This window comes from Dysidea avara, chromosome 5, assembly GCF_963678975.1.
Source record: "Dysidea avara chromosome 5, odDysAvar1.4, whole genome shotgun sequence".
NCBI classification, from domain to species: Eukaryota; Metazoa; Porifera; class Demospongiae; order Dictyoceratida; family Dysideidae; genus Dysidea; species Dysidea avara.
This window is the reverse complement of record NC_089276.1, coordinates 30978491-30999353: the sequence shown is the minus strand read 5'-3', so window position 1 is coordinate 30999353 and position 20863 is coordinate 30978491. Positions and strand designations below refer to the sequence as shown.

Genomic DNA, 20863 nt, shown 5'->3' with positions numbered 1-20863 from the left:
CTAGAAGCTAGCTATTATTCAGTCTGCTTGATTTAGCATGCTCACTGTGATAAACATATTTTTACATCAAAGCCTGCGGACACCCTTCCAAACTATCATGAGCTCTTGATTTATGGTTGCAATATTAATATTATAAATGTACATCACATTGAAATGTCCCTTATAGCAAGTAGTCTATGTTTATAGTGATCTTGTACTCTGTATAACAATCCAACACTTTTCTTGTACATAATCACGTATAAAAACTGCACTATATTAGTCTTATAAAGTATTCATGACCATTATGGTTATTTCAAGAATGCATGAAGGGAAATCTTAGAAAAGTACCTTCGTGTAAATGTATTTCACTATGGTAACCACAATAGTATTTTTGCATACTTTAGTCAACTTCAGCTGGTGTGTAATAAAGTTGTGCTTCTATTGCAATTTTGTACACATGTTTTATGAACTATACTGTAGCTGTATTGCATCACTTTGGGTGCTATGTATGCTATATACAGTCAAGTTTAAGTGCATTAATTCCACAAATCAAATTCTATATAGTCTTTGTCATGTGATGACAAATACATCGTGTAAGCTAGCTGGAAAAAATAGACACAAACCTACCCACCTAACACACATACACACGCACACTCACTCACTCACACACACAAACATACACGCACGCACACACACTCACAAATACACACGCATGAACATGCACACGCACATGCACACACAAACACACTTACACACACAAACACACTTACACTCACACACACGCACATGTACACGCATGCACATGCAAACTCAGGCACGCACGCACGCACAAACAAAACACACACGCACATGCAAACACACGCACATACACACACACAAACAGACACACACTCATGCGCATGCACACACACACGCACTACACTCACACACACACACACACACAAACACACGCACACAAACAGACACACACTCATGCGCATGCACACGTACTACACACACACACTATACTCACTCACACGCACACGCACATGCAAACACATGCACATACACACACACAAACAGACACACACTCATGCGCATGCACACACACACTCTCGCACACACACACTCTCACACACACGCACTACACTCACACACACACACACACACACACACACACACACACACACACACACACACACACACACACACATGCGCATGCACACACACACACACTACACACACGCACTACACTCACTCACACACACACTCATGCGCACACACACACGCACTACACTCACTCACACACACACACACACACACACACACACACACACACAAATGCACACACACTGACACGTTCGCACGCCCCCACACACGCACACACTGCACGCTGGTGAACAGTATATTTCCATGAGTTCCCTTTAGCTCACTGAAGCTATTGATAATATTAAATTACACCTGTAATAATATTTGAATGATAAGTGAATAAGGTTTTATTCTGAAGAACTAGAGCTATCTGTTTTGATCAGCTTGTCTCTCTTTACTAGTGCATCTGTTGTTGTGGTCATTTGCTCAGGAACATTAACAGCAGTGGAAGTGGAGGAAGTACGAATCACAGTCGTTACAGAAGAAATATGACTACTTGCCATGGGCTGTTGTTTAGATGCATCGGGAATTTTCTACATAACATCAAAGCAGCATAAAACATTTCAACAGGATAATTACGCTGTACTCACATCCAAACATTTGTCGACAGTTGTACGATTTTCCTTTAATAAGTCTAATTTTTCTTGCAAGTGGTTTCTGCAATGTATAAGTAGCTAATTACCAATAGCAAAGTAAGTTTACAGTTGGATACCTTTCTGTTTGTAGGTACTTTATTTCATCATTTTTATTTTTCAGCTCTTCAGTTTGTGACTGTATTGTTAGTTGAAACTCTGAACTGTTTTCAAAACTTTTTTCTAGCTCATGGATTTTATCAACGTCTTTACTTAACAGTTTTTGGAGGTCTTCAAGTTCAATTTTCTTAGTTTCAAGTTTCTCTTCTGCAGCTTTTAGCAAATTCTTTAACTGTTCTATCTCATCACCTCTAGCTTTTCTTACATGCTCAATATCTTCTGTGTGACTACATAAAATATGCACAAATATTTACTAGAAGTGTGTACCTATGTATGTATACACTGTACTTGTACAAGGAATTTTAGATTTGTTAAAGGGTCATAGAATCAAAAAGTAAATGAAACAAAGTAGGCTGCCTAAGTACACCTGCAGCTGTACTAGTGGACATTTAATCCCTCACAACTATACTACTGACATATTATATATGACTGATGTAGGTGACTTTCCGACTCCTGCTCAAAATAAAAAAAATTGCAACTGGTGAATTCTTCCGTTATCAAAGGCACCACACATGTATCCAGACAAAAAACAGCCAAGCTGTGAAAAAATGGTATGGTCTTTAAAAGCCTGGGATGAAAGTTGTAAATCAAGGTTGCAGCCAAGAATGGCTGAGTGATGTATGCTAATAAATTTTAATAATGACTAATAAAAAAATTATATTTGTGTGGACTGCATCCTAATCATTCCTTTTCACTTTGTTTTCAGCTATATTTCTTCCACTACAAACAAAGAGCAGTATGAGGAATGTCCTAATTTTCAATCAATCCAATCATAGACAATAATTATAACTCCCTGGATTAGAATTGTGCTGTTCACCCATTCACTTTGTACAAGAACTACTGTCCTTAAGCTGGTTATGCTGCACCTCAAAAAAGTTATTCTATTCTTAACCAAACAGTGGTATTAACAACTCTTTCCTGTTACGCACAAGACTTGTGGTACTGTTATGATAATTGTTTTGGTAAGCTTGACCACTTTGCACCACTTTGGTTAGAAGTCTTACAATGGCAAAACATGTGTAGTTACACTTAGTGTTGTTGAGCCTTATCAAAAATTACATCACAGGCATAAAAATGGCCACTATAGTATGGGGACTCTCATGACTTTTGTATGGATGAAAATTTTTAAACTGTCATATCTCAGCCAAGAATGAAGATGTCAAGGTCTATCCAGCAGGTATGGTTATATATTAGCCGAAAGAAAAGGGATCTAACGTTGTTTTGAAAATCAAGTGAAAACCGCTTGTTCGTATTTATTGTAATGCCTTATAGCCATACCTGCAAGTTAAAGCTCAATATTTTTGTTCTCGGCTGAGATATGACCGTTCACAAATCTTCATCTGATAGTCGCCAATACAAAAGTCACGAGAGTCTCCTACTATAGCAGCCATTTTTATATCTGTGATGTAATTTTGGATAAGGCTCATAGAAAAGGGAAGTATCACATGATTAAACATGATGAAGAACAGCTTCAGGTTGATAAAGAACAGCTTCAGGTTGATAACATGCCTCCTGACAACTTCTTTGGTAGGTTTCTGAAATGACATTTTTTGACAAAACAGAAGCACGTTTACTCTGTGATCCTAAACTCTAGTGCTACACAATTTATACCATGAAACCTACCAAAAAAATAATACTCTGTAGCTTGGTCTGGGATTACTTTTACTGCTACGTAGTCGGTAGTCAAGATGTTTTCTCCCTGTTAATTTCATGTATCATACAGCATGATAGTACAGTATAGTAGGTACCACAAAGGACTAGGTGTGGCCCACAAAATAACTTCATCCAAAAACCAGCCTCAATTCTCCATGACAACGATAAGGCAGTATTGGTTAGGTACAACTAAGCCCAAACAAGCTTTCAGATTGACCGAAATGCTTTCAACAAGTTACTACAACTTCGCTGAGTAACTAACTGAGTAACTGTCTGATGCCTTCAGACAAGCATAACTTGATAACAGCCAAGGCTACGGGCTAGATTTTTTCACTATTCAACATTGCTTCAGCCCGAGAAGTGCCATTTGGCATACCGCAATACGTACAATGCATTCTTCATGGACCAACCAGTGTTCTCCTTTGTGTCCCATTCATCTTTGCTGACAGAGAAAAGTGTCGATTTGGTGGTAGCACGTGATGGCTTCCTTTGTAATGGAAATCGTCTGTATTTTGCTATTTTGTTTGCAGAGATGCTTTTCGAACAATTCTTGATTCGTCCTGCTGTGTAATGGGTTGAACATAGCCGACAACAAAGCGTAATGGATACTTCACTTTTCAGACAACAATTCATATAGCTGGGGTGCATTGGCACTATTTCAGATGCAGTATGCATGGGTTCACCAGTCATAATAATTATTTGCAAAAAAAAACTTAAAAAATACACAAAAAATTGGAATTGTCAACTAGTGTAGGAACCATAGCACAATGATGAAACTGAAACAAGCTGGAGCAGTGCATGATATTAAATCACAGTAAAACAATAAGAAGTGTTATATCCCTACTGTGCTCAAGATACCATAATGGAAATGCACAGTAGAGATACAACACTTCTTATTGTTCTACTGTGATTTAATATCATGAACTACTCCAGCTTGTTTCAGTACTCTTTATCGATGTGCTATGGTCCCCAGGGGTGTAACCAGAAGTTTTTGAAGGAGGGTTCCAACAGCAGGGTTACCAGAAGCAGGAGTCTGGGGGCGCAGCTCCAAGCCGCTGAGAGACTTTTAATGTTTTAATGAATCAAAACTCAGCAAATTGCTATATTTTATGCAAAAAATAGTGCATTAATTTTAATGCATATAAGTGCCCCTGGGATGAAGCGCAGATAAAGCTACCTAGTGGAAACAGCCAGCATAACAAATAGGGACACAAAATACATTAGACATCTGTTTATTTATTTATTTATTATATTAAATACTGTGCATACCTCCAAAGTAGAGTATTTATGCACAGATACAAACAATTACACAACATTTATACAGTAGCTAGGTTTATACAAAAAAAAATCAATATTCTCTTCTTAAAATCTTCTACATTTGTTGCTACAATTGTTTCTACATTTGCTGTAAGTGATAGTTATCCTACTGGTATAGAATTGGAACCATGAATCCACTGATACAAATGAAATGACTTACAATCAAAACATTATAACTACAAATATGCATGCATGACATGGATTCACTTTGCATGCCCCAAGTGATAAATTATTGGAGTTCTATATCTTTAAACACTGAGCACCAAAGCTATAGCAGTATAAGGCCATACTCAGTTTTGCATTTAGTGTTAGAATGCTCCAAGTTCCTTTTATATACACGCATGTTTTATTAGAGTATACGTGACTGCTCTATTAGAGTATATCGATCTTTTTAACACGTTTTCAAGAGGGCTCATGTTACCTCTGTAAATCCTTCCCTGAGAGATGAATGCAAACTTTATATATAGCTGTGCTGTCCATACACTATTACTCACTCATTATGTCCTGCCACACTAAATGGTGTATTACAGTCCTGCCGTAAACTTAGAAAGTCTAAATTTTACAGGGGGTTCCTAAACCCCTTGGAACCCCCCTCCCTACGCTCCTGATCCCTACTCTAGTTGAAAATTCTATTTTTGTGTACTTGTTTGTGTCTATAGGAACTCTAGAAAGTGACTTATTATCTCAAAGTACCCAATGTGGAACTAAATAGTTTAAAGCATGTCCTGTTTCATTATAGATCCCTAATCTTAAATTCTCAATTTCTTAATCTTCCAAGCACCATGTAAAATTCAAGAGGGCTTTCTGAAACCCCTGGAAACACCTCTGTGTATGCTCTTGAACTTGTTGGAAGCATTTAAAATTGCTCTGGAAGAATGTGTTTGGATTTAATTCTGCCTAACCATTCAATACTGCTACTGTAAGGAAAAATAAGGCTGGTCCTTGGGTGATATTTTTGAACCAATTTACACCTCTACCATAAAGTAGTACATTACGTTGTAGTAGCTATAAACATAATAAAGCATTACAACTAAAATAATACATTGCTGGGCCATTTCCAAAGAATTACAGGAACTTAATTTTAATGTAATCCAATTGTACACAAATAACAGCAGCAGTCCATGAAGTACCTGTACAAGTACCATTAAAACGTAGCAGTGCATACCATAGCTTTTAACAAGGATAAAATCCAGGTAACTATTGTGCAAAATTTCCTTCCGAAGGCGACTGCTGTGGCTTATGCAGCATAAAACTTATGACACTCTTCTTGAGTGAGTTATACTCATTGCATGTATGTATGCACATTGTTCACAATGCATGAAATTAAATACAACAGTAAATGTTATAAAAACATCATTTATGACCACATGTTGAAAATTTATCAGTAGATTTGAGATAACTGGTTTCCTAGCTAATATAATTCAACAAAAGTACTGAGCACACATGTATATACAATTTCACTACCAAAGGTGTAACATTGTTGTTGGTACTGCATAGGCTTCAAATTAGACAATAGAAGGCAAGAGACAAAAGTATAGAGTTGTGTTGTCTCCTCACTGGCTGAAAACCTTTTACACAAAAGTAAGTCAGAAAATGTGCTACTGTTATCCATCAAGCCAGGTCTTTATTCAGGGGCAGTCCACCTGGGCCCAGACCCGGGCATCGGTAATACATCAAGATACTCTAATAGAATAGTCACCCAAATACAGCAGGTAATAATATCCAGTGTAATATCCAACAATAGTGGCCATTCTATTAAACTGCTCAAATCAACCTAACATTTAATTTCAGAGTGTCTAATGTTTGCAAATTTTCCTGGATGGCACGTATTTAGTATATAAGATCAACATACTCTTATAGAGCAGTCACCCTAACACAATCAAATAAATATAATATTACAAAGAAACTGCTGAAATCACTCTTAGATTCAATCTCAGAGGGTTTAATTGTCAAAATAGGGAATCCCCCCAGACCTTTTAGGTTGGTAAACTTTGCATGCTAGTTAATTTGTGCACTAAGGCTATAGTGTGATGCAGCTAGCCCTGGCATCACCAAGAGTCTGGCTACGCTCCTGGTCCTTACCAAAGCCAGAAGTTGTGATTGACATTTTGCCACACAACCCAAAGAGGAAACATGTGTAGTTTGAGAAATACCAAGGCTGCAAGCCAAAAGTGTGGTAATGTAACTATTTAGTGGTAGTGTTAAATAGTTTTTAGTGATTTGGATCAGTATTGTAACACATTAGGTGAATGTTGTAGCTATTATATGGTGATTGTTCAATTAGAGCATCTTTATTGACATGTTTGGTAAAAAATTTAAGAAGACTATTATTTTACATACTGATTTCAACTAATTACCAGTATCTATGATAAATGATTGTTTTTAAACCAGGTGCGCACCCACAGCCGTGGGTGCATGTGCACAGCTGGTTTACTGAAATTGTTTTCCGAAAAGTGTGTGTGTGCGTTTGTATGTATGTATGTATGTATGTATGTATGTATGTATGTATGTATGTATGTATGTATGTATGTATGTATGTATGTATGTATGTATGTATGTATGTATGTTTGCATGTATGTTTGTATATTGTTTGTCTTTCCACACCCACGTGAGCAAAACGTCGTTTGCTAAAAACAGCATTTATGTGATAAATAAAGGTCATACAGAGCCTGTATTAAATGTCTGGGCAGATAAGCTTAGGTTTAAGATGGTTAATACGTGCCGGTTTGAAATATGGGTGAAACAAGTTTATAAAGATGTGGTGAAGACCATTCCCAATGGGCTCTATGGGCGTCAAACAGCTGAAGACAACACAGCTTGCCTCCTAGGCTATCGGGTATAACGAATTCCTTCGAGTTGAAAAGGGAGCACGCCCGTACATATGCAAACGAAAATGAAGAGCAGCTTTGAGGCTTTTCCTGGAGAATCTATGTAAGAAAATATAATATAGACGAACTATAAAACAGTTAAGAAGATACTTCTGTGAATTATTAGTGAGTTAAAGCGGTTTGTTTGAGATACACCTCCTTAGCTGTGCTTATCAACGTAATTACAAAATTACAAAATATTTTATCAATTACGAAATGCAAATTACTATGATTCATTTGTGTATGTAGCAACAAAGCAAAACCCAATATAAATATTAGTTTAGTACACTGTTAATTGATTCCAGTTGCTGCATGGCACCTGGTTTTTAGAAGTAGCACAACATCAACTTGCTTAGAGAATCTTTTATTATACATGCTTGATTTTTGAAGTGCAACTCTGTCCATAACCAATTTTATATCAGATTACTCTATAAGATTGATTACAAGTTGACCTTCATTACATGAATACTTGTTAACTCTGTGACTGCTAAGTAATAGTTATACTACGGCTGCAAGAGATTTTGCTGATATACACACTCAAGCCTGAGGGCCGTAGGTCTGAGGGCTGTGGGTGATTATATCAAACTTGGTATGGTGACTATTGAAGGTGGAGTACATTTCATACAACCAAGAGTAAATAATAGAGAAGAGAGTATCCAACTGCCATATACCATATCAAAAATGATCCTGTAAAGTCCACTCTGCTTGTTAAAACATTTTCAAAGAAGGTGTTAAATTAGTCTATGTAATAGTTAGACACTCACAATAGGTGTCTTCGAGGATTTAAAAACCTGAGGTAATTATTGACGTCACCGATGGTTTTTAAATCCTCGAAGACGCCTATTGTGAGTGTCTAAGTGTTTTAGACAATGGCGTAGAAGCAGTGAGTTAGTACAGAGAGTTCCCATTGTAAACACCGGGGTATTTCAGCGAGCAAATGATGGTGAGGTCGCGAAAGCCATGGAGCGTGAATAACTGAAAGTTTGTAAAGTCAATAAAAAGTATGTTTGCAGGCATTATAGCTAGATACGTGTGAATGGCAGCGAATGGGAATAGCCGGCCGCGGTGCTAGCATGGCTGTCTTGGTCTACAGAGCGCGCTTTAATGGCTTTTTTGATTAACCAGTTACCACGATGGTCTATAAATCCACTGAGCTACCCACGATAACAGCGTACCTGAGTGTAATTTCTTATAATCTGCTCGCAATCGCTTGGTATTTACTGATGTGCAAAATACTAATTGTCCACAAAAGGCTAATTGCATTACTGTGGGCCACATTGTGGTTGTAAACGACTGTCAGGTGTCTTACCAGTAAGACACCTGATACCAGGTTTCTTCGCAAATAAGAGACCTCCACACATCAAACGAAACGCTGCATACCATTGTCTAACAACAAGTGGTGTGCACACAGGCTTTGTATTGTGTGTAAGTGTTGAAGGTGATGATTACTAGATATGAACACTTCTATGATACCCTAAATTTTACTGAAATATGCAGAAAGACTTAACAGGATCATTTTTAATATGGTATATGGCAATTGGATACTCTCTTCTCTATTACTTACTCTTGATACAACTGATAGCCTTTACTTTTACATTTGATAACTGTCATGTGTGCATGTACGGTATCGCGCAAATGTAACATCGTCTTGTGATAGTGCAAATGACTAAAAAACTTGCTAACTAAAGGGTGTGGCACCCATTTTGCTTGCGAGTATTTATCCCGTTTCGTTTGAGATGAATACTCATGAGTGAAACAGGTGCCACACCCTTTAACTAGCAAGCTTTTTTAATTGCTCACATTCTCACAAGACGACATTACATTTAAGTGGTACTGTAGCTTATTATGTGTCTCAAGGAATGGTACTGCAATGTACACAAAAGTGCAATTAACTTGGGTCAACAAATTCCGTTGGTTAACAGTGATTTCCACTTACCATTTCTCATGTTCTTCATGTTCTTTTATTTTAACATCCATCCAACCAATCGTGTTTTCTTTTTCTTTTAGCTCATTCTTTAATTTTTCTACTTTGGTTTTTAAGTCCTCTTCTTTGTTGCTTTGCCTGTTACAGAAATCAAGTTATTAAGTGCATCTTTACTTATTTATCTATTAAGGCTTTACAGCACAAGTGCTGAAGGTCTGTAGGACACCTGGTCCTACAGCCTGTTTAAAGATGCTATATGTGTGTTTGAAAAGGTTGTAGATGGTTTAGGGGTTCTAAAGGCATTTCCATCTGTGTCTAGAGTAGTAAATCTCTTGCTGTGGGTTTGGGAGTAAGGACTTCTTCAGAATCAAATTACAGTAGCTACATTTCATGCAAAGTGGACTTATACAGTAGTAGTAGGGTATCGACAGGAATTCCTTGTAATCTACATTGGGAAAAGTCTCACCATGTTCAAGCCAAAATCAGTATATCACTAAAGACAATTTTTAAGAATCATCAGCAATTCACACAAAGTATATAGCCTTACATACAAAATGATTCTATTATAGTATGTATACTTGTACCACAGATAATAGACACCCCCACTGCGTGACTATCCGCGTTTCGCGACTGAAGTTTTGAAAAACCTTTTTCATTCGAAGTTCTGTTTTACTGTCTGGATACAGCTCGGTTGCTTTAACTAGTAAGTTTAGTAGATTGTTTCATGGGTGGTGATTGGCCTTCTACTGGTATAGGCACTTTCTGTATAAAATCCTAAGGCTGCAGCACATGTTGCTGTCAGACCTTCAGTGCTGGTCACTGTAAAGTGTTAATAATAAATTAAAAATTAAAAAAAAAAGTATTTGCACATGTTTGTGAAAATGGTGGGTTGAACAAGTATAGTGTATGGCTGATACTTATTAGTTACTAACGCTACGTGTACCGGTATGTGTTTCATGGTATATTCGCTCCAGTTTAGTCAAGTTCACAAATCACACTTCTCGTATCAACCTTTTGCGCTTGTCAAACTTCTAGCTAATACACATCAGTACACCCACTATGAATAGACCAAACTTTATATTCCATAGTGGTGCACCTACTAACTCCCGGTACTGTGTACAGTATATGAGCATACTTCATTGAATTGAATGAAACTATGTAATGTAATCCCAACATGAATGTTACCATTAGGAGAAACTGTATTTTGAACATAAGGTACAAGTGTCAAGCTGCATGCTATTTAGTACAAGTGTAGATAATAGATACCCCATACTGGATCGGAAACTTCTAAGCACCACCTAATCTATCTGCACTTGGCACCCCACATACAGTATAGTAACAGAAAGGAGGGGGGTTTGTAACTTATCCCAAAAAAACCTGCCCTGAAGTTATGCATAATTATACTAGTAACCATTATTACTGTACATGTTGAAATTTACTCGTCTGTTGTTATTTTTCATAATGCACTTGCATGGCATCTTGTACATGGCATGTATTTGCACAACACTACTAATAAAGTTATCACAGTAAATACAATGTAAGTAATATATGGATGCAGTATCGATGGGTAATAAACTATGTAGCTGTGTGCAATGACATCTATACTTACTCTTTCATTATTTCTATCATCCAAGATATATTGAATTCATGTTCCTTTAATACAACCTCCTTAGCACTTAATTCTTTTTGAAGCTCATCCACTTTGGCAGTTTGCCTGAAGGTATGTATAGTATACATATATACACTTTACCCACATTTTATCATTGGTTTTGACCTAGCTATATACCACAAACATCAGTTGTACAATTATGTATATTTGCATGCAATAATTCTTAAATGTTTTGCTGACAATCCACCAAAGATTTAGTGTACGCATTTTGCTATAAATGAATGCCTTTGTAGGATATTTTGATCATTAAATTCAACAACGTCAACCCTATAGTAAATTATACATAGTGATGTGACCTTGGCATAACTATATCACACTAGTAAATCAGATAAATTAAGTGCTCAAACTAAACTGATCACAGTAACAACACAGAAAAGGAAGTACATCTTCTTTTAAGCATACAGTGGAACCTCTCTATTACAGACATTTGGGACTCAGAACTTTTGGCAATATTTTGCTGTAATATAGAGGTTTTCCTCTTTCAGAGGTAAAAAAAAAATTAACCAGACATGTTAATTGTGACCAGTGTTTCTGCACTTCAGTTTATTAGTTACAAAAATGGACTTCAACAGTAGCATCTGTAATTCTAGACACCGTAAGCAGTTAATACTGAAAATTTTAGGAACTCTAAGTGCATTTAGGGATCATAGAAATTAAAAGTAGTGAAACAAGGGAGGCCTGAAGATATACTAGTGGACATTTACATAATGCCGTGGATACACTGTGAATATTAGAGATTAAATGTTCATATATCTTCAAGTATAGATGACTCCTTGTTTACTCTACAACTTTTTAACTTCTTAAAATTCCATCCATTTTTCCTTGTATTTGTATGCTTGGTTTATTAGGACTGTGCATACTGCATCAAAAGGAATGGCACTGGACATTCCATAAAATTAATTTTGTGTCTGAAGGAGTTCCCTAACCCTAAACACTGAAAAGTGAAGTGGCCATTATGCTTCGTTTTCAGCTATGTTCAGCCTGTTCAACAGCATTACAAACGAAGAACAGTATGAGAGGAATCTCTGCAATCAATCCAGTCAGTATTGAAAAATATGGACGATTCCCATAATAAATATAATAGTCAGTGACAGAGAAGCCATTTCATGCTACCATGATGAATCGAAACCTTGGCACTGTCAGCGAAAATAAATGGGACATAGAGTAAGTCCATGACGCATGCATTGCATGTACTATCAATGGTATGCCTGTCAGGTTAAAGCAACGTCTAACAGTGAAAAAATCAATCATGTAGCCTTGGCTGTTAAGTTATGCTTGTCTGAAGACTTAGTAAGTTAGTCAGTCAGTCATGGTCATGAAAAATATATTATATTTCATAGCAATGTATAAGACACCTTGAAGGTGTTGTTCTGGTCAATAGTATATAGGTGAAAATGTGCAAACCTCTATGATCCCTAATATACAAGTACACAAAAAAATTTGGAATTTTCAACTAGAGTAGGGACCATAGCACATCGATAAAAAGTACTTAAACAAGCTGGAATAGTGTACAATATTAAATCACAGTAAAACAATAAGAACTACTGTGCTCAAGATACTATAGTAAAAATGCACCGTAGGGATAAAACACTTTTTATTGTTTTACTGTGATTTAATATCATGCACTACTCCAGCTTGTTTCAGTGCTTTTTATCGATGTGCTATGGTCCCTATACTCTAGTTGAAAATTTCAAAATTTTTTGTTTACATGTTTGTAAACTTTTTTTTGTAAATAATTATTATGACTGGTGAACCCATGCATACCACACATACTGCATCTGAAATGGTGCCGCGCACCCAAGCTATATCATAATATCATCTGAAAAGTGAACTATCCATTACACTTTGTTGTCAGCTATGTTCAACCCGTTACACAGCATTATGAATCAAGAACTGTTCGAAAAGCACCTCTGCAATCCACGCATATACTGAAATAAATGGTGCCACATGCCCCAGTTATATCAATTATTGTCTGAAAAGTGAAGTATCCATTACGCTTCGTTGTCGGCTATGTTCATCCCATTGCACAGCAGTAAGAATTTCGAAAAGCACTGCTGCAATCAAAACAGCACCATGAAAATATGGACAATTTCCATTACAATGGGAAGCCATCACGTGCTACCACCAAATTGATGCTTTTCGCTGTCAGCAAAGCTGTCAGCAAAGATGAATGGGACACAAAGGAGGACACTGGTAAGTCTATGAAGAATGCATTGTTCTTACTGCAGTATACCAAAAGGCACCTATCGGGTCGAAGCAATGTCGAACAGTGAAAAAATCAAGCCCGTATATCCTTAGCCGTTATCAAGTTATGCTTGTCTAAGGCATCAGTAAGTCATTTACTTACTTACTTACTCAGTCAGTCAGTCAGTCAGTCAGTCAGTCAGTCAGTCAGTCAGTCAGTAGAAAATTTCATTAAATATTTTTTTTAACGCCGCAGCAACTTTTTGAAGGCATTTTGGGTCGATCTGAAAGCTTGTTTGGGCTTAACCAATGCTGCCTCATCATTGTCTGGGAATATTGAGGCTGATGTAATTTTGGGGGCTTCACCTACTCCTCTGTGGTCCCTACTATACAGTCTGTCAAACTGTATGAGGCATTTTACTCTAAATTATACTTTATTAAACACGAGATACATTGATCAGTTCCTAGGCATGGTGATTCCCATGTATGTGTAAACCAAATGTAAATATAGCTAAGGAACTGTATGTCAACAAACCAGATGAAATTCGGATTTTGAGATAACAGAATTAATGGTCGCCCTTCAGCTAAAGTGATACACCACAGGTAATACAGTCACTATATACACAGTATGAAAATTGCCATTTGTAATACTGTGCTCTGGGGGATATACTCATTATGATTTGAAATAGAAAGTATTCAAAGGATTCTTACAATATTGCATGCTGTGACTCTTTAATTAGAGTATTAGAGTATCTCACAGTTTTGACTTGAATAAAAAATGAGGGTATGGTTAGTGGATATGTGTCCCCTGTTCCCCATTCTGAATCCATCACTGCTTAGCTAATGATAACTAACTTTCTTTCTTCTTCTTCATGATGCCTAATTTTTGAATTTAATTCTGCTTGCAAACGATCTACTTCATGCCTCCAGGTAAGCTCAGCACTGTTCCTAATTATGCATACAAATTGAAGAGAATGCATGTGTGTCATACCGTATTAGCTAAACACATTGAACAGAATATACATTTTGATCAGCAGATATATAATGGCACTGTTAGTGTGTATATGTTTATGAATACTCTAGTCTACTTTGTTGTTAAACTAAGAGAAAAGTTATCTAATCTCGATATACAAACAAAATGAAATATTTTAACAGAGCAGTAGTATGTAAACTAATCAATTAATTAGAACGTGGTAATTACACATGTTTAACACTGATAAAACAATTAAATACTTTAAGCACCTGGCAATGCTTGTAGCTACACCTATGGAAAATAACTTTAAATGGATATCGTACACTTACTCAACATCAAAGTAATCATAGAGCAAAGCTGTAGATGCAATGCAGATTTGATCGGAACAAAATAATTACAGTGGAACCTGTTAATCAGGACACTTGAAAATGAGGACACCTGTGCAATCTGAACACTTACTAATGGTCAAAAGGTATCTCTTAGTTTGTAAACTGACCTGAAAAATAAGGACACCTTGACAATCAGGATATTTTGGTTGGTCTTGAGGTGTCCTTAATACACAGGTTTCACTGTACATATAGGATATGGCATTTATACTTAATATCCTACGGGTCACAAGTAATGTTCTTAATTGGCAACATTGAATTTTACTGAAATGTACTGTAGTGATCACGTGCATAGCTACACACTGCTACAATCCAATTCTGTAACTCCGTTTGCTTGAAGCACTTTGAACATATTGCAACATAAAATTAATATCGCTATAGATATGTTATTTCATGTTAGGTTTTGTAACTTTACGTTTTATAAGTTTCTTTCTGATGCTCCTGCATTTGTTTGATTTGCTCATCTTTAGCACGAATTTGTTCATCTTTGGCATGAATTTGCTCTTTGAAATCATCTTGTAATTGTTTAATCTGTGCATCTTTTACAAAAACCCGATCCTTTAAATCATGTTCCCTAATGTTAATATCAGCAAATAAAATTTTACACATACGGTATAATAGCATAGACCATAATATGTGACCAGGCCTGTGAAAACACGGCATGTGGGCACAAACTACACCGTGTCACTCTACAGGTCATATCTCAGTGCTGGAACAGAATATTTGTATTTTGTTACTTGCATCATAAAGCCAATTAAATGCTTACTAGATGCTCAAAATTGCATTGCCATAGCATAATGGTACAAAACATTGAGTGATGAAAGTTTGAAAAAGTAGGCAAAAATCATGTGCCCACATGCCCTATTTTCGCAGGCCCGGTCACATATATGCATTTTGTACTATGGATAAGTGTAATCAGTATATTCATACATATGTATCTGATGCACAAATTTCCAAAGACTTTATATGCACAAAGATGCTAGTTACAACTCTCTAGTTTCTTTTATCAGTAGACACATATTTAGTGTATGCTTTGCAAGACCATTGTTACAGCACTACAAAGTACAGTAGCTTTCATCATGTGAATAACTGTACAGCTAATAATTGCAAAGCTGCAACTATATGGTGTGCACTCAATAAAAAAAAACATGATTTGTTTCATTGCCTAATTTATCCACAGTTGCTAAACAGAGAACAGGAATACATTTATAGTCATGATCATGGTGATGCCAAGATAAGATCACGCCAAACTGTCCTTTAATCCTGACATATGGGTGTACATGCAGTACAAACTCTGAGCAGTTTTTATAGAAATGTGTTAAGGTGTATGTACAAAGCTCAATATTTGGGGCAATCAGAGGATGCTTTCAATCACAGTGGCTACTACACCATAAATTACGTACCTAATTACCTAATATTCAAAACTTATACCAGCTATGCTATGATCATATTTCCTTAATTTGCTATATTCATTCATAAATATAATGGTCAATGATATAATCTTACAGTACCAAACATGAATGGCTCTAAAAGTTAGCTGATAAATTCCAATGTTTTGCCAATAAGTTCTTCCAAGAAATGTTTGAATAGAATCTACATGCTACAAATGTTTGTATAGCAAAAAGTTTACAGTTGACCACATCCTATTAGCAAAAATTCCCTTATCCTACCATGGTTTTCCAATCTATTGTCACAAAAACTCCATTGTCACAAACTCCATTGTAATTACACATGTGTAATAAAAGTTCAAAAGTATTTAGGGACTCTGCCATATTCAGTCATCTACTATGGTGTCTAGAACACACTTGCACCAAATGATGCTAATGAGCGTGCGCAGAGTTTACTTTTGAAAACAGACTGGAAAGCCATGGTAAATTTTTACTTGCTCACAATTGCCATCCCACTAGAGTCCTGTAAGAGCAAAAGTTTATTGAAGTTCAAAGCCTGTCTAAAGTTTATAACCTGTGGCCTTTAGGTCACTTGTGATTCCTATTCTGGATTATGCAAGTACTGTGTGGAATCCACACACTCATAAAAACTCCATTGCCCTTGAACGAGTACAAAACCGTGGTTCTCGCTGGATTTGTGGAAGCAGATTTTGTCCTAGGACCTATAAATGATCTAAATCATCTGAGGAATGCTGTACAGAGCTATCATGGCCATCTCTTTCCACCCGACGTAAATATCTGTCATTGAAAATTATCTATGATATTCTTCACCATCATATATCTCTAAAGTTTAGCAATTACTTCACTTTTTCTTCTGCTGCCTCTACCAGATCACACTCATTGTCTATTCTATGCAAGCAGTCCTCCATAAACTCTTACCATTACTCCTTTTTTGTGAACAGTGTTTTTGGTGGAACTCCATCCCATTTGACATTCTGTCAACTACACGCCGCACTACTTTTAGGCGAATGTTATACAATTTTCTTTTTGTTTCTGATTAAGTCATGTATGTTTTTAATGTAGGCTTTTATTTCAATGTACTGTAATTGTCTTTGTAATGTATCCTTAGTTGTTTGGTTTTGTATAGTATTGTTTTTGTAGGTGGTACTCATATAGGCATATTTGCCTTTTGCATTCACCTTACCTTTTGGTTAAACTAATAAAAATAAATAAATAAATAAATATAGGGAATCATGATGTCTAAATGGTGCTGGATACAGAAAAACTTGCAGACCCAGTAGTGACCCAGCAACACACAATCTAAACATCTTCTTATAAGGAACTGCAATAATTGAGATCTTCGATTTTTTTCGCATTGTACCTATACATTTTGTACACTATATTTTGCTAGGGTGCTAGAAATAAGGTTGACTTGTTTCTGGAATAAAGATGGCACGTATATACTATATATAGATGGTACAGGCAAAAAAAGTTAATGTTGTAGTACTAATAAGAAACACAAGGTGAGACACAAGGGATAATAATTCAGCAGCTAATATTAGTAATGCTGAAGTTTTATAAAACAAGACCGAAAAAAGTCCAAAAACCCTCTGCATATGGATAATAATCACAAGTACTGTTACAGTATTGCATGAAGTTTCTCACACTTCTTCACTCTTTTTCGTTAAAGCTTCTAACATTGCTGTTGCATCTCCTCTCTAGAATAACAAGAACAATAGCAAAGTCAATCAGTAACATCTAACTGAATGGAGTCAAGAAAAATTGTGACCTGCTGAGCTAAAACCCAACTAGTTTGCATTTTTTTTCTTTTATGGACGATTAATTTTATTGTCCAGAGGGTAAAACTAAAGTTTCAGCATATGTGACTGGGCCTGCAAAAATAGGGCATGTGGGCACATTAAAAATTAATTGCCTACTTCTTCAAACTTTGATGTGTCATAATTTTGTATTTAATTGTTGTTTGGCAATGAAGTTTTCAACACTTATTAAACATTTAGTTGGCGTTAAAATACAAGTTACAGAATAAAAATACTCTATCCCAGTACTGAGATGTGTATTGACCTGTTATGTGTCGGGGTGTAGTTTGTGCCCACATGCCCTATTTTCGCAGGCCTGGTCACATATAGCTATTGCCGTATATACAGTACATGCAAATGTATTTTGGTCATGGAAATGCATAGTGCTCGGTGCTTGGCCGATATTTTACTGAATACTTACTCATGCTTTACTGGCATGAGACTCAGTGCTTCCTGGTACAATATAGCAATGCATTTAACTTGGGATTGCTCCGTCAACCGAACTCCAATGAGAATTAAAATTGCTATGGGGTTTGTCCAGATGCTGGAAATCTTAGTTTTATCGAGCACATTACATCTAAGTAAGTTTTATGTTTCTTTTTGTAATCTTTTAAAGTTTTGTAATGTAAGTAGAGTACTTTGATACTTTAAAAAAAAACTGTCAGGTGGAAGGTATTCACTGGCACTTACTTAAAAGTGCGTAGTTACTTTGCACAGGTTAGCGGTTTTCAGCTACACAACGGTTTACTGATGGTTGTGTCACCAACTCAAAGGTATAAACCTATTCAAAATCGGCATAACAATGCCACCTTAGGTATTGTGGCATCATTGTAACACCTTTACTTTAGTTGTTTGCCAGATAAGTTGTTAACATGGATCTTTTAACTTAAGATAGCCACTTGCTTATGGGTACTATAGCTACACCATGGTATTGATAAGTGTACAGTAGGTGAAACATATTCAAAGCATACAAAGTTCCAATAAACCCTAAAGTTACTCTCATTACATGTGCAAACAAGCAGCTGTAGTTTCGAGACAGTCCAGGTTGCTAGATGGCTTCCAAATCCAATCATGCCATTTTTCCTTTAAATGTATGGGGAGCCCCAAAGAAAAGTGTAACTTTTTTTCAGTTTTAAAGCGTTGTGCATGCCAAAGTAGTTAATTCACTATATTGTGTGAAAGTAAAAGTTTACCTTATTGTCACTAAGAGTAGGAACCCACTGTTTCAACATATCACCCAATTTTTTCATTTCCTCGTTAATAAAATATATCTGTTTGGCACTCTCCATTATTTCCTTCCTCAAAGTTGCTCCTACTTCATCATTAGCATTGGCTTGTCCAGGGTGAGAAGGCGGATTTGTTGCATTTTCGCAAATACGCTTTAGCTGTTCAATAATATCATTAACAACCTGTACAGTCTGTGTCAAAGCATCTGATTTCTCGCATATATCATGAAATACAATGGGTGCAGGGTATATCATTAGATCATTTGCGCCTTTAGACCGTTCCTCAATTGGCACAGGGACAATATAATTTTCTCCTGAAGCGCCGACTGTTGCTACTTGGTCGGCAATATTATGAGAATGCGCGCACTGCACTGGTGAGTCAGTTTCGAGTCCTTCACTCATTTCTAAACTTCGGTACACAGTCAACTTCGGTACACAGTCAACTTCGCCAAAGAGTAGTGCTGACCAAAAAATCCCCGCTGTTTCCTAGAAGCAATTAACTATCAGTCCTGCGTAGTTCTACATTTCCATCGACGTAATACATGTACATTTCTCGCGTGACCAAATGACTAAAGGATAACCTACACGATTACCACCTATACAGATCAATTTTCTGCAATCAACAGAGTGCATGTAGTTACCGAGAAGCTTGTAGTATAGCTACTGGGATTAATAAAAGGAGTCATACCCATGGTCCCATGCACTGTAAGCTGTAATAGCTATGCATGTGTAGCCTCTAAAAGTGGTACAGTCAATACAGTTACAAAACTGTAGCTATTATAATAATGGTAAAGGGGATGATGTCGTTTCCGCCAGCTGCAGTGCATGTTGGGATATATGATTCCTGTAGCCTGCATCATGTGTGCATGCAAAATTGCTAGCTACTGAGGCATGCATTTACTATGAAGGTACAGCTGAGCTGTGGCATAAATTGAACCAACAGACATCCAACTCGGTCAATGGATATGGGTGTAGCAATTACCTGTTTCAAGGAAGCAGTTGCTACACTAACACATGTGGGACATCCTCTTCCGTGTGCTAATTGATCAGAGCAGGAAGGTGTTGTATTGCTAGCTATGACCTCTCACATTTGATTCATTTAGGAATTATAATTAAGTAGCTATGTACCACAGTGTAGTCAATTTTGATGAAACATCCTGAGAATTATAACTCTATTGTTATCCATTTTTCAAAACCTGAACCGGTATACATATCACAGAAAATCTGTGTGTGTGTGTGCGTGCGTGCGTGAGTGAGTGAGTGAGTGAGTGCGTGCGTGCGTGCGTGCGTGCGTGCGTTCGTGCGTGCGTGCGTGCGTGCGTGCGTGCGTGCGTGCGTGCGTGCGTGCGTGCGAAGTCCTCACTGGTTAAATGTATATAATTTTCATTGCATACAGAGTGTCATATATCCATAGCTCAATAGCGCTTGAAGGGTATAATTAACCATTTCTGCAGTGGAAGCTTCCTCAGGGTAGGGCATCTCCCATTCCTAGTTTGAGTCGAATCTACCCACCTATCATTGGGGTATATAGTGCAAGACATCATAAACTTCCAACACTTAAAGTTTTAGGGAAAAATTTCAAGATTTTTTCAAAATATCT

At 36.8% G+C, this 20863-nt stretch overlaps 1 protein-coding gene across 1 annotated transcript; it reads right to left on the bottom strand.

Moving 5' to 3' along the window:
* Window positions 1-1381: 1381 nt before the first annotated feature.
* Window positions 1382-19983, bottom strand: LOC136255934 (putative leucine-rich repeat-containing protein DDB_G0290503). The gene is made up of 9 exons (XM_066048846.1): window positions 19231-19983; window positions 17886-17938; window positions 15248-15406; window positions 14329-14421; window positions 11230-11334; window positions 9633-9758; window positions 1820-2086; window positions 1698-1764; window positions 1382-1640 (listed from the first exon to the last, which is right to left on the bottom strand). The coding sequence occupies exons 1-9, from the start codon at window positions 19663-19665 to the stop codon at window positions 1455-1457; spliced, it is 1491 nt and encodes a 496-aa protein (XP_065904918.1). The 5' UTR covers window positions 19666-19983; the 3' UTR covers window positions 1382-1454.
* Between the last annotated feature and the right edge of the window lie 880 nt (window positions 19984-20863).

Excerpts from the sequence above, each read along its gene's own strand:
- LOC136255934 (XM_066048846.1), bottom strand. The coding sequence starts at position 19,665 with ATGAGTGAAGGACTCGAAACTGACTCACCAGTGCAGTGCGCGCATTCT. Across the intron at positions 1,765-1,819 it reads AAGTACCTACAAACAGAAAG|AAACCACTTGCAAGAAAAAT; the intron begins GTATCCAACTGT and ends TATACATTGCAG. Across the intron at positions 1,641-1,697 it reads CTGTCGACAAATGTTTGGAT|AAAATTCCCGATGCATCTAA; the intron begins GTGAGTACAGCG and ends GATGTTATGTAG.